General features: G+C 39.0%; 1 protein-coding gene across 1 annotated transcript in view; it reads right to left on the bottom strand.

Moving 5' to 3' along the window:
* The window catches only part of actn2 (actinin alpha 2), a 72,499-nt gene that overhangs the window by 40,059 nt on the left and 15,213 nt on the right, over positions 1-17,227 (bottom strand). Inside the window, exons 3-6 of the mRNA XM_062975252.1 lie at positions 13,897-14,016; positions 7,839-7,925; positions 5,663-5,750; positions 2,157-2,235 (exon numbers count right to left, since the gene is read on the bottom strand). Coding sequence (XP_062831322.1) covers positions 2,157-2,235; positions 5,663-5,750; positions 7,839-7,925; positions 13,897-14,016 — 374 coding nt within the window. The remainder of the gene's footprint in view (positions 1-2,156; positions 2,236-5,662; positions 5,751-7,838; positions 7,926-13,896; positions 14,017-17,227) is intronic.

Here is a 17,227-nt window from a genome sequence, read left to right on the forward strand (position 1 = left end):
AGCAAATTTGATATATTGTAGATTAAATACCAGTTACTATCACATTGAGGCACATTAAAAATGTATTAATAACAAAGTAAAATTACCACATGGTAGCCTCATTGAATTCAAATTAGCCATCACAGAATAGAAATCTCCTCTACATATCACAAGTTATGAAGTGATGGGGAATTAGGTAGGTCGTCATTCAATATCTGGTAGCTTATGAAAATTTCATCTTGTCTCACTGAATTCATATTCTAACATTACTATCCTGTATACACTTACTGTTTGTTTTTTACTTGCATGTAGAAGAGTAAGTAGCCTATTAATTCAAATATATATACATTCAAAAATTCCATATTTACTTTTGAAAAACTATTATAGAATCACACTGTAAATCTTGAGTTTGATGGTGAATTGGATTGTTAATCAATGAAGCTTTAAGTCCATTGCTTGACAATCTCTCATACATTGAACTGGTGATAGAAATCTAGAAAACTCATATTTTTTCCAGAGTTAAAATGCAATCAATATCATACCAAGCCTATTCAAAAGAGGCTTTTAGCTCAGTTCTACTGTGAAAGCAATATAATGCATGCAGAAAAGAAAACTGACCCAAGACAACTACACTTGCAAAAGTCACAAAAATAAATCAGTAAAGTAGAAAGTCAAAACAATCAATTCCATGCAGTATGTGCTGCTTCATGCACAATTAGCACAGCTCCAGAAAAAACTGTGTTAATGTGTTTTGCCAGATGTCATAAAGTTTTAGCCACAACTAAGCTGTCTTAAAAATCTGTCAGACGCAAATTTAACCATCCTCTTTACTTCTGTTAACATCAAGTAGATTTAGCTGCAATATGTTTTAAGAAGATTATAGTTGAATTAAAGAATTTGGGAACCTAGAGTTCCCAACTTCTGTGACAGAAGAAATGTTAAAAATTAAATATCAGAGAACCTCTCATACCAAGAAAACAGACTGCCACCATTCTGCACAATGCAGGTAGTGCTCTCAATCTAATGTGTTTCATTGAGGAAATGGAAACTAAGCTCTGCCTCAGCACTGGGTACAACTGGAACACTTTTTAGGAAGAAACAGAGGACAAAGAATAGTTTACATTGCCAAATAATACAGACTGAACTACATTAAAGTCAGTGTGGGTCCTATATATACAGTTCAAACTGCATTATATGGGTCTACAATGACCATATAATGCAGTGCAAGCTGTATTATTTGCCAGTGTAAATCCAGACAAACTTCAGGGATGCTTCAGAGGCTGCTTTCACACAGCATTTAATCCGGGTCAGGACATCCAGTATCTGCTTTCTTACTCTGACTGCTACAGCATTAACCACAAGGGCTCCACATTTGGCATTCAGCTCCCTGCTGTGCAGTGGTTATACATACATCAGTTTCAGCAGATTTTATGGCTTGATTCCTAATTTCTGGTAAGTGTTTTTTTTATCACACTGCTTCTGGCTGAATTCATGTCGTAACTTGCATTGGGAATGTACATTTTGTAGACTCACCAACTGTGAGCCAGCTTCAAGATGGTTTTTATTGCCTGGGTAGAATGACACATTTGCTTGAAACTCCGGAATATCCTGCAACTTTGGGATAGCATGGCTGCTGTCATTTTTATTTGCACTCATCAGCACAGGGAAAGGAAGGCAGATCATGCCCATGTCACTGCTGTCACTGTTCCCAGCCATTGTATATGCCTTGTTCTAACATCATCATAGGCATTCATGGGACCAGGGAGAAGGGGGGGGGGGGGGGTTGACAGTGACAAGGAAGGTGAAGTGATAGTCCAGCAGGGCTGATGCAGTCTTGAGCCCCACATTATTTGTTTTGAACTGGATTATATGAGTCTACATTGCCATATAATCCACATCAAATCAGATTATCTGGATTTTATATGGCAGTGTGGAAGGTGCCTTGGCCATCTGGACCATGTGGACCTCAACCATGTGCCATGGTTCAGGAAGATACATATGGCTGGTCCCAGATTTACAAACCACAGTAGACTCCCCCCTAGACAGGAGGCAAAAGGAAGGATGACAATTTTATTACTAAAGACAACCTGGTTTATTATTAAGTATACATGCTAAGAACACTGGAATGGTGCCAAAATCACAACAAATCAGCATGCTGTGTCACCCAGACTCATGACCTTAGATAGCTTGGAATAATCAATAAGATCCGGTCGGTGTCTATGGATAAGCGCACAGAGGCCAAGACCATCTTTCCAGCTTCATAACAAGCAACCAAAAATAAAAACAAAGAGATGTTAAAGAAATAATGGTAACATCTGTCAGCTTGAGGTCTGATATCATGCAAAAGCTATATGATATGGCCTAACAAACTCACATAAAATAAAGGATAATTCCATTGTTTGTGTGATTTGGTTTAATAAATCTCATTCAATTATCATTTCACCAATAAGGCTAAAGGATTTAATGTATGGTAATTTTTAATTTTTTTCTTCCAGCACCTAATCAACATTACCAGATATTTTAATTGTCATTTCATAAGTATATTAGGACTGGATCATACAAGACAGATCTCCTTAAACAGTGAGCACTTCTGTTTAGGAAGGAATCAGGATTAATCCTGCCCATATATTTTAAATGAATATAAAGAATAGACCTTTGTTTGTTTTGTCACATGTCCATGCAACATGAAGCCACTTTGACAGTAGGAAGATACAGTGCTGACTGGCATGTTAATTTTGCCAATGCAGTTTCTTTAGATTTACATAGCACACACAAGGTAGCTCAGAAAATCATTCTGTTTGCATTTGACACCACAGAACCAACTGATAAATGCTGAACCAACAGTATAAGAATAAAATATTTTAACCAACTGTGTGGTCCTTAACTGATTGAACTTAGCAGATTTATGCCACAGCCATGATCGTGTCAAGGAAAAAACTAGCTTGGCTTTTTGAAAGCTGCCACTCTGCAATCATACTCGACAGCAGTACCCATAATCCCCAACAAGGATGATAATAGCTGTTCTGCATGATGGGCACAATTATCCAACATATCTGAAGGGGATAGGCTGGGGGGCTGGCCTATTTCATGTAGCTATCAAATTAATATTTGACAAAGATACAAAAAATATGCCTTCTATTTTCATATCCTCCAACTGTTCTAATTTATTAGCAAAAGATCCAAGTAATCCTCTCTTGTCCTACTTTCTCAGTTAATTGTTAAATGTTGGCTTCTCTCCTCCTCCTCTCACTTCTTTTGTCCTCAGCTTGCTAAAATTTGCTGCAAACTAAGTGCAAAATAGTTAACAATTAATTGGGAGAGAGGAAATCTGGAGATCTGAGTCTTAACCCTCTTAATAGATTCAACAAAAGCAACTGATTTCTAGCTTGTGTGCTTATGTGTAACTTTAGTCATCTTGACATTGTGATGTTGCTTGATCACATCCTGGTTTTCATTTGGGAAATGTTGAAGGATATGCATACAGGAGTAGGGTAATTTAAATGGAAGAAAATGTTTTTATATGTAACTTAACAAAGTGAACAATCTGTTTAAGCCTTTACCATGTCTAAGGCCCCTTCCACACAGCTGAATAAAATCACACATTTTTTTCTTTGAACTGTCTTTGATATGACAGTGTGGACTCAGATAACCCAGTACAAAGCAGATATTGTGGGATTTTCTGCATTGATGTTCTGGGTTTTATGGCTGCATGGAAGGATCCTAACATACAGTAGAGTGTATTAAATCAATGCCAATTATACAGAACGTTTAAAGAAAATACATGCAACCACATTTAACTTAACTTTGTAAATAGACCATTAGCAGAATTTTCTGTTCTGTTAATTGCACATACTTAATAGTAGAGATTTTTCAGTCAGTTGTACTTTAGCCCACACTATATACATGTTTTCCTGTTTTTGCAATCAATACAGTAGAGTCTCACTAATCCAAGCTAAACGGGCCGGCAGAAGCTTGGATAAGCGAATATCTTGGATTATAAGGACTGATCAAGGAAAAGCCTATTAAACATCAAATTAGGTTATGATTTTACAAATTAAGCACCAAAACTTCATGTTATACAACAAATTTGACAGAAAAAGTAGTTCAATACGCAGTAATGTCATGTTGTAATTACTGTATTTATGAATTTAGCACCAAAATATCACGATATATTGGAAACATTGACTACAAAAATGGCTTGGATTATCCAGAGGCTTGGATAAGCGAGGCTTGGATTAGTGAGACTCTACTGTATTACAAAAACAATGGGAGACTTAAGAGTTTGCCTAGTTAGATATGATACTGTTTACAGCCTTGTTCTTTTAAATCATATGCAACAAGTAGCTTTTGCTATCATTGCCAAAAAAAAAGTATCTGTTAATCACCCTCTAGAATTTAGTAGTTTATGACACGGTACTGCTGCTGCTTCTAGATGCTTTGACACTGAATTCATGCTTGCTTGTGATGCTAATACATTCATGAAACCAGATGTATTCACTCCATACAGACTGAGGTTAGAGAGAAAAGTGACAGAGAGCTGTCATGTCTCATCTTCAAATACAAAAGCAATGCAGCTGCCACTCCTTGTTGGCTCCAACACCTGCTGTTCTAGGAACAATATAATTATTTGCAAGCAATCTCCAAGGGGCAACAGAGCTGGCAGGTGAAATATTTATACTGCTGGCTTATCTGAGGTGGCCTTGCAGGTTTAACTGTCAGAGCTATCTTGGAAACATCTGTGACCAAATGACAATCATGCAAAGGACACACAAAACTATCAAATAAAATAAGTCAAACAGCTAATAAATATGAGATCTGGTATTTAAATTCGAAAATTAAATACTATAATTTATAACAAATATGAATAATAGAGAAATGGATATATATATATAGTTAAATGGAATGTTCTACATACAATATGAAAAATTACATACAACATAGCCAAAAGCTATTTATATTTATATGGCAAGAAAATACCTAAATCGTTTAAAGTACATGGTGTAAATATACAAAAATCATAGTGCCAAGAAACAGGAATTCAAGTTAAATGGGGTATGCAGTCGATCTTCCATATCCACATGATTTCTCTATGGATCAACAGACCACAACTCTAAAATATTGTGAGAGGCGGGGATTCAAGAAGTAAATCTACAGTGATATATAGGCATATGCTGCTGTAGCCTCATGCCTTTCCATGGATTTTCAGGTTCTCTGTAACACTCATTTGAGTTGGTCATCATTTTATATAAGGGACACCATTTTATTATGCCATCTGTATATCATGGGAGTTGAGCATCCACGGATTTTGGTATTCATGCGGGGTGCAGACTGCATATCCAACTCCCGGGGACACCGAGGGGTCACTATGTAATAATATATCTGTACAGAGTCAATACTAATACTTATATAAGTAAATAAATACCAGCAGTGGGGCCTATAATTGTTGTTGTTGATTGAAGAAGTTCAAACAAACTGAATGATAAGCAACACAAAAATAACACAGAATTTTCAGTGAATGGGTTGTATGCATCCTTTGCATTTGTAGATGAGACGGCTCCACTGATGTAAGAGCTGCACCATTCCTAAATCGCAAAAACTAAACAGTATCTTGTGTTACCCCTGAAAAAGGATCAAGCTTTGCTGCAAAATGGCTAGTAATATATCTAGAAATTGTTAACTGTACCTAGTATGGAAGTTTTGAATGTTCACATTTCGATAAGGAGCAGTTTTCCTTTGACACCACAGCAGCAGCCCTTCTTTGGCAGATGTCTCTGAAAAGATCACAGGGAAAGATTTCTAAACTAAGTAACACAAACTGAAACCAAGTTCAAACTGTGGTGGTTTTCCAGCAGCTACCGGTAGATAGTAATCGGGGACCCCTGTGAGATAATGCTGTTTAGTTCAATAGTTGACACCAAAACAGTTGTCCTAAGAAATTTTGCCCTGTTTGAATACAGTTGAACAATCATCTTCTGATGACCGTGCCTCTGTTTTTTTCTTGTGAAATCATTTGATACAATTGACTTTTTATTTCAACATATAGTGGCTCATTAATATTAATAAAAAAAAACAAGGAGATATTTCACTATGTCTTCCACAATAGAATAAATATCCATTCATATTTTCATTGTAATATTTGCATTCAATTTCCTTAACCTACCATGAGCTTCCAAACCATTAAAATAATTGAAATGTAATACGTACAAACTGTTCAACAGTGGAACTCTCTGCCTTGGAGTGTAGTGAAAGCTCCTTCCTTGGAAACTTTTAAACAGAGGCCGGATGGCCATCTGTCAGGGGTACTTTGATTGTGCTTTTCCTGCATGGCAGGGGTTGGACTAGATGGCCCATGTGGTCTCTTCCGACTCTATGATTCCATAATAGTTATCTTATTTTAGTATGTTGTGTTTCCTCTATTTTATCAGTTTTATACTTCTTTATTTATGCAATGCTTTTATAATATTATAATAATAATACTTTATTTCTAGACCGCCCTCTTTCCCCAAAGGAACAACATAAAATAAATACAATTTGAGTATTAAGTATCAAACATCATTCCACACCTCCCATGGAAAAATGCCTCTGTGGTATTCACTTCTTTCACTAACTTAATCCGTGTGTGTGTGTGTGCGCGCTCGCGCATACACACACACACAAACAATCTCAATCTCTAGCTTTCATCCAATACTTATTAAGCGATTATTAACACATCAACCTTCAGGAAATACATCCTCATTCTGGTCCTGCTGCTCTGGTACAACTAATTTTATTTCAACAAAATAAGTAAAGATACAAACACAGTTGCTTGTAATCATGCATACAGCCCTGTTACTCTTCCATGTTTGTGATTATGATTGATAATTTGGCCAGCCAAGATATTAAGCCAACTTCAAACTATGGCTTTATCTTAGTTTGTTCCAAAGTTGCTGGCCCTAGTTCCTCGGTTCAGTTAAATCAGTTTATTTCAATTATGAAATACACTCTCGTGTGTTCTTATGTGGATGCAATGAGACGAGGAGTCCTGAGATTTGTTTCCCTGATTCTTGTCTTATTGTTAATCCATTGCAATCAAATTAGAAAATGGGGCATTCTCTACAAACCCATAGTATGCCTCTGCTTATTCTAGAATAACTATCTATCATAACACATGTTTGTGGAGACAAGTTGAAAACCAACATGGAAGGATGCTGAAAAGGGGGCTCCTGGGGCTAGATTATACTGGAACTCCTTCAAGGCTTAGCAGAACTAGGCCTCCAAGCATCAAACAGGGAACTTAGGAATATAGTGTAAGGTTGTGTCCAGCTCAGAGGAATCTGCTTTAACCTCATTCCTAGGTGTCACAGAATCACACAGTGGCACAAACCCATGCAGAATCTCATATTTGTGCTGTCCATTAGCTGGGCCAGGTAGTGTGGCTCATCAACTAGCAGACAGGTTGGTCAATAGTTTGATATATACTCATGCAGCCATAAAAGCCAACAGGGTGACCTTGGGCTCTCTCAGTCTCAGAAGGCGGCACATAAAACCTCCTCTGAACAAACATTACCAAGAACAGATTCACCTTAACTGGAAATGACTTGAAGGCACAAAGCAATAATAACACAAAATACAGAGTACTTTTCACATTTATAAAGCGTTTTCTTTTCTGTACTGGACAAAGATACAAGACAGAAAAAAACATCAGCAAGATATGATAGACTGAATTCCTTTAAAAATATATTTGTAAGCTGTGTGGATTGCTATATTCATGAATATCACATCAGAACTCAATATTGTTGATGAAGCTAAAATTTGCTAAAATAGCCTGACAACTCAGGTCAATTCATCTTGACATATATTCTTGTGGCTCATATTCTTACCTTCCACTGAAATATCTTGAATGGCAAAGCGAAGGATGATCGTCCAGATCATACCCAAGGTCATTTTTATATTTCCATCTACAATTTCTAGGGTAAAACAGAATGGATATTTTATGTATAGTGTGAGCAGGGAAGCATGCATTCTATAACTTTAGGTTTATAGTTTTATTTACACTCTGATATATGTTTAAATAAAAAATTTCAGCGAGCTTATATTTTCATTTCAAATTTCCAGTTTGAAGAATTCCTAAACATATATAAGCTTTGAAGAAAATCTCAGAATGATATGAGTGAGATTCGTATGCATATTGGGAATGGAGCCCTAACACCATACCTTAATTCCCAGCCTTTCTCCCCACTAATGCCAAACACAAATTCATCCAATCTACTCTCCATCTCAATTCTGCTCTCCATCTCAAACAAATCATTTTGACACATCATCCTATCTACCTTCAACTCAACCTCAATTCCATCTTCCAGTTTTTTCTTAAACTGATCTTCTGTTTCTGTTTTCATTCCTTAGTTCTGCACATTCAAACTGGCCAGATCCTTTTTAGCCTGCCCTTTACTTGCACCCTGATTTTCCACTTTGATATCTTATTCATTTCTTTCAGCCCTTCTTTAATTTCATAATCTTGCAAAAAAAAAATTCTCGTTTTTCCCTCCCAAGATTTATTTCCAAGATCAAGTAGGAGTTACCAAAGCTGTACTTAAACCTCTTCAAATGCAAATGTAAGTTGTAAAATCATTAAAGACTTTAAGGAAGTGAAGCCTTCCTGGCTTAGTGACCTCATCCAGGTGCATGTAAGCAGTTTGGGCAAGATATTTATTTCTTTAATTTATTTTTATCTTGCCCTTCTCACTCTGAAGGGGGCTCAGGGCAGCTCACAGCAAAGCACAATTCGATGCTTTGAACACATATCAACATAAACAACATATACCGTACTTTAAAAACATATAATTAAAACATATCAATTAAAACAATTACTTAAAATCATACAGTTTGAAAACATATACCAAAAGCCATTCCAATTATCATCTGTCTTGTTCATTATTGCTCTGAGATATCAATTGTTACACTGGGAATCATTGTGCAAACACTTGGCCCCACAACCACGATTTAACTTTTATCCTGAAGGTCAGGAGGGAGGGGGCTGATCTAATTTCCCTGGGAAGTTCCACAGCTGAGGGGCCACCACCGAGAAGGTCCTGTTTCTGGTCCCCACCAATCTCGCCTGTGAAGGGCGTGGGATTGAGAGCAGGGCCTCTCCCAGATGATCTTAATCTCCAAGATGATTCATAGGGGGAGATACATTCGGACAGGTGAACTGGGCTGGAACCATTTAGGGCTTTATAGGCTCAAGCCAGTATGTTGAATTGTGTTTGTTAGCAGACTGGCAGCCAGTGGAGCTGGTGCAGCAACAGAGTTGTGTGCTCTCTGTACTCCGCTCTGGTTAGAAACCTGGTTGCTGCCCTTTGGACTACTTGAAGCTTCCAAACAGTCTTCAAAGGCAAACTCATATAGAGCATGTTGAGGTAGTTTATTTGAGATGTAACAAGAGTGTGAACTCCTCACTGCACACCTGTTGCTTTTGACCAACCCATTGAATAAGTGATCTCTCTTGAGAAGCACATATAGTGATGTTGAGCTCATGTTGGGAATCCTATGCTCTTATCCAGAAAAAGTTTCTGTTGGCTATGCCAGCAATCATGCTGCCTATCTTTCTTTGCTCAGAGCTGAAGCAAAGGCGTCTAATACTTCCATCATGTTTGGAGACCCATTGGAATTTTGGGTGGAAATAAAAGTTTTGTTTTGTATGTAGAAGCTAACGGGAGAGGGGGGACAGCCCTACAAGGTCTCCTGGAGGGCTAACATAAAATCCTACTTTGCCACACTTGTCCAACTCTGATTTAAACTATCTGTGTCACCTTGAAGTCACTAAAAGTCAAAATAAATCTGCAATGACATTTCACATTTCATAACTATGTATTTCCCTCAGTCTCGGACAAATAGCATGGATATTCTACTACTCAGTCAACAGATTATCAGAAGGTCACATTCCAGGAAAATGCAGCCATGAAAATGGCCAAGAAAGCCACCTTAGGGGATGCAAGATTTCCAAGAAAATGTGACTACCTAGGGGAAGAGCAGGAAGAGCAGGAAAATCATCTTAAAAGAAAATTGATATCAAAAGCTGTTGTTTTCATTGTAAAGTTTAAGAAGTATAAATGGCATAGACCAGAATCCTGACGGTACACTATGCTAGAGTTTGGCCTTTCTTCAAGGTTGTACTACGCAGCAGAAAAAGGCAGATGAAATCAACTGGCTCCTACCAACCTATTTCTCCCACCCATTATTTCCGGTACAGCTGTTGCTTTTGTGGTCTTCTTTCTGCCACATCCACCTACTCCAATATAGTTATGCCACTATAGTGTGCCAACAGGATTCCAATCACAATACCCTTGATCAATTATTATTTCATGACTGCATTACTTTAACATACACAATGTTGATGCTTTTATTACAACTAACCCTTCATGAAAACAGGAAATGGAATTTGGTCAGAATGAAGCACTTTTTAAGTCCCAATGATTTAAAAGGGAGATATTTAACCCCAAAATTAACTCGTATCAACTATAGTTGAATGATATCCTTCACATTTACCTGGAAATAATATCAAACCCACCTATTTTAATATGACATTGGGATTTGTGTCAATTTTGTTTCACAGGATGTTTGGACCTTGTCACTAATCAGGCAAGAGTTACATAAGGAAAGTCCATTTTAAAATATTATAAACAAGCCCACTGCCACGCCATCACTCTTTATATCCTGTCTATTCTACCTTTGTGCTGCCGTTCTATTTGTTGTTTGTTCAGTCTGCATTTTTCTTCACATCACAAAGTTATTTTTACCTATCTTCTCCCATGCCCTCCCCCACCTTCCTCTACATGTGGATTCATTTTTTTTCTTTTCACAGCCTTAAACACAGAGAATTGTTTTCAGAATTATATAGTTTTTAAAGAGCCAACATGGTGCAATGGCTAGTGCATTGGACCCTGTTACTGGAACAAATGTTTGAATTCCCACTCAGCCATGGAAACCCACTGGGCGACCTTGGACAAGTCATCCTGTGAGCGAGGTGACCCCCCCCCCCCCCAGGACTTTGTAAAAGATAGTTCAAAAATCAAGACTTAATGTTCTATATTCCATATATTTATAGTAGAAGGTGATTGAGACTTTTTACTGGAGTTTACTGTGGTTTACTAAAACTCTGCACTCTGAGGCAAGAGATAACAACTTCATGAATTGTAAAATCATGCTGCTAAAACTCCACTTTTATGAATTTCCATGCTGGGTTCTCCAGATGTTATGAACTTCGTTCTTATCAAATATTTTCAATTGTTTATATCATTCATGATTCCCCTTTATGCAATGTAACTCACTTTTATGGATTCTCCCTTATTTCCATGAAATCTATCTATCTGCCTATATGTATTTGTACTCTTTGGGATCCCCGGAAAATATGTATTTTTCCCAGCATGGTTTATATTCCAACTTTATTTTATTTTTCATTTTATTTCATATAATTGTCAAATCATGAAATCAAATAGGAAATATTTTGAACTCAACATGAACCCCATTTCCTATGACCCAGGCTTCCTTTCCCAAAAACAAAAGGATAATCTGCCACCGCTAAATCCAATCAAATTCAAATTGCATGGATGTGATGACTCATGGGCCATGTAGTCCCGTTCCTAGTGCTGTTGTGAATGATGAAGAGGAAAACTTGGGTTTTCCACCATTTCAGCCAGAAAAGGAACTATCCCAGCCAGAAAATGAGCCTTTGCACCTGCAGGAGGCTTGTCTTCCAGAAATCTGCCAAACAAGCCCTGAGTCGAGTTCTCCCCCTTTTTCGCGCCGTAATTATTATCTCCAGCAAAAAGGAGTGCAACAAGCTAATCGCAGGAGTTTGAGAATTGCAGCAAAGCATTCAGATGATTAAGCCTGCTGCCATGAGAAATTTTAGGGAGTCATACATCTGGACACAGAGATTGACTTTCGTTTCTGATTCCCCAGAGAAGTGTTCTCTGGTGGGAAAACGAGGCCTATTTAGGTTCCTTGCTCCCGAAGGAATCTTGCGGAGTCAATTCGTCAGCTACCGGAGCAGCGTGTGTGGACAGCTACTCCTGTTTTCAAGCCTTGTTCCTGTTCCAAGCCTTCGTTCTCAGCCTTGTTTTCTCCCCGGATCTTGCCTTGTTTTCCGGACCTCGCCAAGTAATTACCACGGATCTTGTTCTTGCTCCTCGTTTCCTTGTTGCCTTGAATCAAGCTTTGTGTGCCAAGAATCAAGTTATTTCCTAGCCTTGCTCAAGTTCATGGACTAAAGGACCTTGTCATCTCCCCTCACTTGCTTGGCAAGTGAGTGTTTCGGTTATTGGATTACAACTTTGGACCTTAATATTTCATATTGGACATTGCTTTTTTGGACTAATTTTGACCTTTCCTGAAAGGTCTACTTCTGGACTATTTCCTATACTTGTTTTTATTAACTTTATATATTTCCTTAATAAAGATATTAGATAGATTCTGGCCTCTGTGTATGGTTATTGGTGCTCTGCAGCCTGGGTCGTGACAATGGACAATATAGGGCTTGATTCGCCGAATTCGGAGTTGCTGACCTAAAGGTGATTCGCCCCAAGGCAAACATTGTCATAGCTCACCCAAAGGAAAATCCAGGACACCTCAGGAAGGCGCCCTGCAGAGCCTGTCAATATGGCTCATCACCACCCATCTTTGCTTCCATCTCTGACACCCCAAGGCATATCTAAAATCTGTATACGTGACAGAAACCCGGACATCCTTGATTGCTGCCATTAATAAAATAAGCACTCCTGATTGGATCTAGTAGAGATGTAAGGCAGCTTCCTATTGGGCCAACGAAGCGAGGCGGGAAACGAAAGCCCGCCTCGTTCAACCTTCTAGCCTATCAACGATCAGATAGGCGGGGAAGCAGGGCGGGAAATTCAAAGGGCTGTCAGACTGAAATTTTGTATAAATATGGCTTTATTTTGATTGTATGGTACTACTAGTAGACCGAATGATCGCTACTAGAGTCCTCTTCAGCTGAATTGCTCAATAAAGACTCCTTGGCGGATTTTCCTTCAACTTTGGCGGACCTTCTTCATTTCGGCTTCAGGTTGTATTGCGGCTCATATTTTCCTATTGGCTCCGCCAAGGTCCCTTCTCTCAGGACCGGATCGGGTCTCTCCTTAAGGGCCCCGATCCCCTAAAACGCGGTCGACAACAATACTATGTTTGCTGGATCTACACTGCCATGTAATCCAATTCCAGAATGCAGATTAACTGCATTGAACTAGAATATATGAGTGTATACTGCCATATTATCCAGTTCAATTGGTTAATCTGTATTCTGAAACAGTGTAGATCCAGCCTTAGTCTCAGAGGAGGACAATGCCAAACTTTCTTTAAGTAAATCTTGCCAAGAAATTATAGAGTTTTCATAAATCAGAACTGGATTGAAGCCATATAACATAATTTTCTTTATTTTTTTTACAAATTTCATAACTCTCTTTCAGTGTACATAGTACAACATGCTATGTACCTGTTTTCACATAGAATTAAATGGGTAGGAGACAAAGAAAAGTATTGATATAATATATTTGGCTTTCTATATAATTCTACTTCTGGGCTTGATAGATTTTAAAAGAACAGACACCAAAATTATTTGCGTATTTTATGTGGATGTGTCTTCTTGAAACATGATTCCCTCACCAATGCATAAAGCATCCGTATACCATGGATTTGTGAGCTGTCACCTAATCTACAATTTATTTAATGCTGCACTTTATATTTTTGTCATGTTTAGATTTTGTTCATCATCTTGTTCAAAGCTGTAGTTTCTGAAAAGGCAATAACCAAGTAATTATGGGGGTTTTCTATGGGTTTTCTATACATTTTAAATCAGCAGCAGCAGGTATTGCATTGGCTGACAAAATCTAAAAAGGAAAAATGCAATTGATATCTTCTACATACCTTCTGCACCAATTGAGACCAATTTAACCCCTTTGCTGGCTATGAAATCCAAGGCTTTGTTGACATTTGCAATTTTATGGAAACGCATCTTTCCTCTGTCTGGTTTTGGAAGTCTTTCCCCTGTAGAAAAAAATTGTTGTTGTCAGTTGATTTAGTGGACATCTGGGCACGCACACATATTAGTGACTAGACAGGTGCTGCCTGTATGCTTCCTAAACCTAAGCTAGATCTTCTCATAGGTTTTTAGCCACTTCAGAAAGGGTATAAAATTATTCAGTTATCAAAGGCACCAAAATATTTTATTAGTGGGAAAAAGGATCTCACCAAATTCATATGGGCAGGGAAAAAAGCCAGGACTGCATATAGAAACCTAATTGATGCAAAAGTGGAGCGGGGGGGTTGAGCCTACTGGATCTCACCCATTACAATGAAGCAGCAGGGTTGACTTGGCTGAAAAAATGGATAACACTAGAGAACCAAAACCTACATAATCTAGAGGGTTATGACCTCAGGTACGGCTGGCACGCAAATCTATGGTATGAAGGGGATAAGTTAAATAAAAATATCAGTGGGCATGTAATTAGAAGAATTCCTTTAGTCATATAGAAGAGATACAAAAATAGTATGGAACCAAAAACAACCTTCTGGCTAAGGCCATTAGAAGCAGTACTGAGGCCAACTTTAAGGGAAGAAATCAGAAAATATAGAGAGTACTTAACTAAAGAAAAAGGCCAATGGAAACTGAGAGAGAGAGATGATTTAGGCATTAATGATTGGTTTCATTACCATCAACTGCATGAAAGATTTAAAAAAGATGCAGGGATTGGCTTTGTAATAATAAAATCAGAATTAGAAAGTATATTGGAGAAACGGAGAAAAGGATTAACTTCCAGACCAGGGGTCCCCAAACTTTTTAAACAGGGGGCCAATTCACAGTCCCTCAGACCATTGGTGGGCCGGATTATCGTTTTTTAAAAAACTATGAACAAATTCCTATGTACACTGCACATATCTTAATTTGAAGTAAAAAAAAAAGGGGGGGGACAAATACAGCCTCAATGTTAATCATCATCATCATCATCATCATCATCAAAATAATAAATAGGGTTGGAAGAGACCCCTTGGGCCATCTACTCCAACCCCCTTCTGCTTTTGTGCACCAAAACATAATCAAAGCACCCCTGACAGATAGACACCCAATAATAATAATAATAATAATAATAATAATAATAATAATAATAATAATAATAATACCACCATAATAAAAATGGTTGGAAGATACCCCTTGGGCCATATAGTCCAACCCTCTTCTGCCTTTGTGAACCAAAACATAAAGCACCCCCGACCAACAACAAAAACAACAAGAAAAACAATACTGTAATAATCAGAGTTGGAAGAGATTGTTAATCTTCAAGAAAAATAAATCCAGACAGGGCTGCAGAGGAGGGAGTCTGTTTGGCAAGATAAGACGGGAGGCCTCTTCCTTTTACCATAGGCATGCCTCCATTATTGTTTCCCCTCCTCCATCGCTGAGGAAGGCACACACCAGGTGAGGGAGGAGGCGGGAAAGAAGCGTGCAAGGCGAGCGAGGAGGCAGGAAAGGCACGCACCTTTCCATCCTCCCTCGCCCCATGCTCGCCTTCCTTGGCGGCAATGGGAAAGCTGCTGGCTGGGCGATGGAGGACAGGCGCACGCCTTTTCCTTGCCTCGTGTGCACCTTTATCAGCAGCGGCAGCAGGAAAAGTGTGCGGGGGGCGAGGAAAAGGCATGCACCTTTCTCTCCTCCCTCACCCTGCATGCACCTTTCCCACTGCCTTCCTCGGCAGTGATGATGGGAAAGCTGTGCGTGGGGTGAGGGAAGAAAGGCGCACGCCTTTTCCTTGCCCCGCGTGGCCCTTCTTCGACAGCAGCAGCGGGAAAGGTGCACGCGGGGCGAGGAAAAGGCGTGCGCCTTTCTCTCCTCCCTCACCCCGCGCGCACCTTTCCCGCTGCCTTCCTCAGCGGCGGCAATGGGAAAGCTGCCCTTGGGACGAGGGAGAAGAGGCGCACGCCTTTTCTTCGCCCCTTGCGGCCCTTCCTCAGCGGCAGTGGCAGGAAAGGTGCCCGTGGGGGGAGGGAGACAAGAAAGGCGTGCGCCTTTTCCCCCTTCTCCTTCACGCTACATGCACCTTGCTTGGTGGAGGAGGAGGGAGCCACTGCCTCCGGGGGCCGGATAAATGGCTCCGGTGGGCCGCATGTGGCCCGCGGGCCGTACTTTGGGGACCCCTGTTCCAGACTATACAAATATATACTAGGCTATAACCTAGATGATAACAGAGTAACATCAACAATGATTACTGGGCTAAGGATTCAGGGAGAGTTATAGGTCTAGAAACCTGGGAACTTCTCTGGAAGAAAGAATTCAATTTTGCAATAATGGCATTGAATGTTGCCAACTGTGTAAGCCGCCCTGAGTCCCCCCGGGTGAGAAGGGCGGGGTATAAATTCTGGAAATAAATTTTCCCTTGCATATGGGAAAACTTATACAAAATGTTTGACAGAAGCTATACAACACCAGTCCTGCTTGCAAAAAATAGACGAATCTCAACAAGACTAGTGCTGCAGATGTAAAACGCAAAAAGGAACTTTCTTTCACACATGGTACATAATAAAGAAAAAGAAGAAAAGTTGAGCAATAAGTTTAAAAAAAGGGGGGGGGGTGTATCTGCTGGGCTTATTTAGGGAAGCTGCCAACTGGGATAATAAAGAAATATGCCAATACAGTTTTGCGACAGCAAGAATGACAATTGCTAGAAATTGGAAAGGAGGAAAAGCGCTAACCAAAAAAGAATGGAGAGATGAACTAATGGACTATATTAAAATGGCCGATTTATCCAATAATTTGGCAGGTAAAAACAATGAAGAGTTCTTAAAGAGATGGAAACAGGCCATGGCATATCTGGAAGGAGAGTCAAAGAAGTAAATTGTAAACACAGCCCCAGGAGGAATTTATAGTTAAGCACGCTAGAAAGGATAAATAGGAATTGTTATAGGCATCACAGTGACTAAGAATGGAAGTTAAGGTGGTGGGTGCCCAGGTGAGTGGGACAGGGGTCAACTTTGTGTAAGATGTGGGCAAGAGGATTGTCTTATAAGTGGTATTGTGTGTGTTATGTGTGATATGTGTACTGTGTGCATTTATTACGTTTGAAAATTTTAATAAAAACAAATTTAAAATAAAAATGATTCAGTTCTGAATATTTCAAAATTAAATGTTCATATACTGTATGTCCAAATGTACATTCACTGTTCTGTTTAATTTTTTTATTAGCACTTTAGGAATACGAAGTGC

This window comes from Anolis carolinensis, chromosome 1 (genome assembly GCF_035594765.1).
Source record: "Anolis carolinensis isolate JA03-04 chromosome 1, rAnoCar3.1.pri, whole genome shotgun sequence".
Classification (NCBI taxonomy): domain Eukaryota; kingdom Metazoa; phylum Chordata; class Lepidosauria; order Squamata; family Dactyloidae; genus Anolis; species Anolis carolinensis.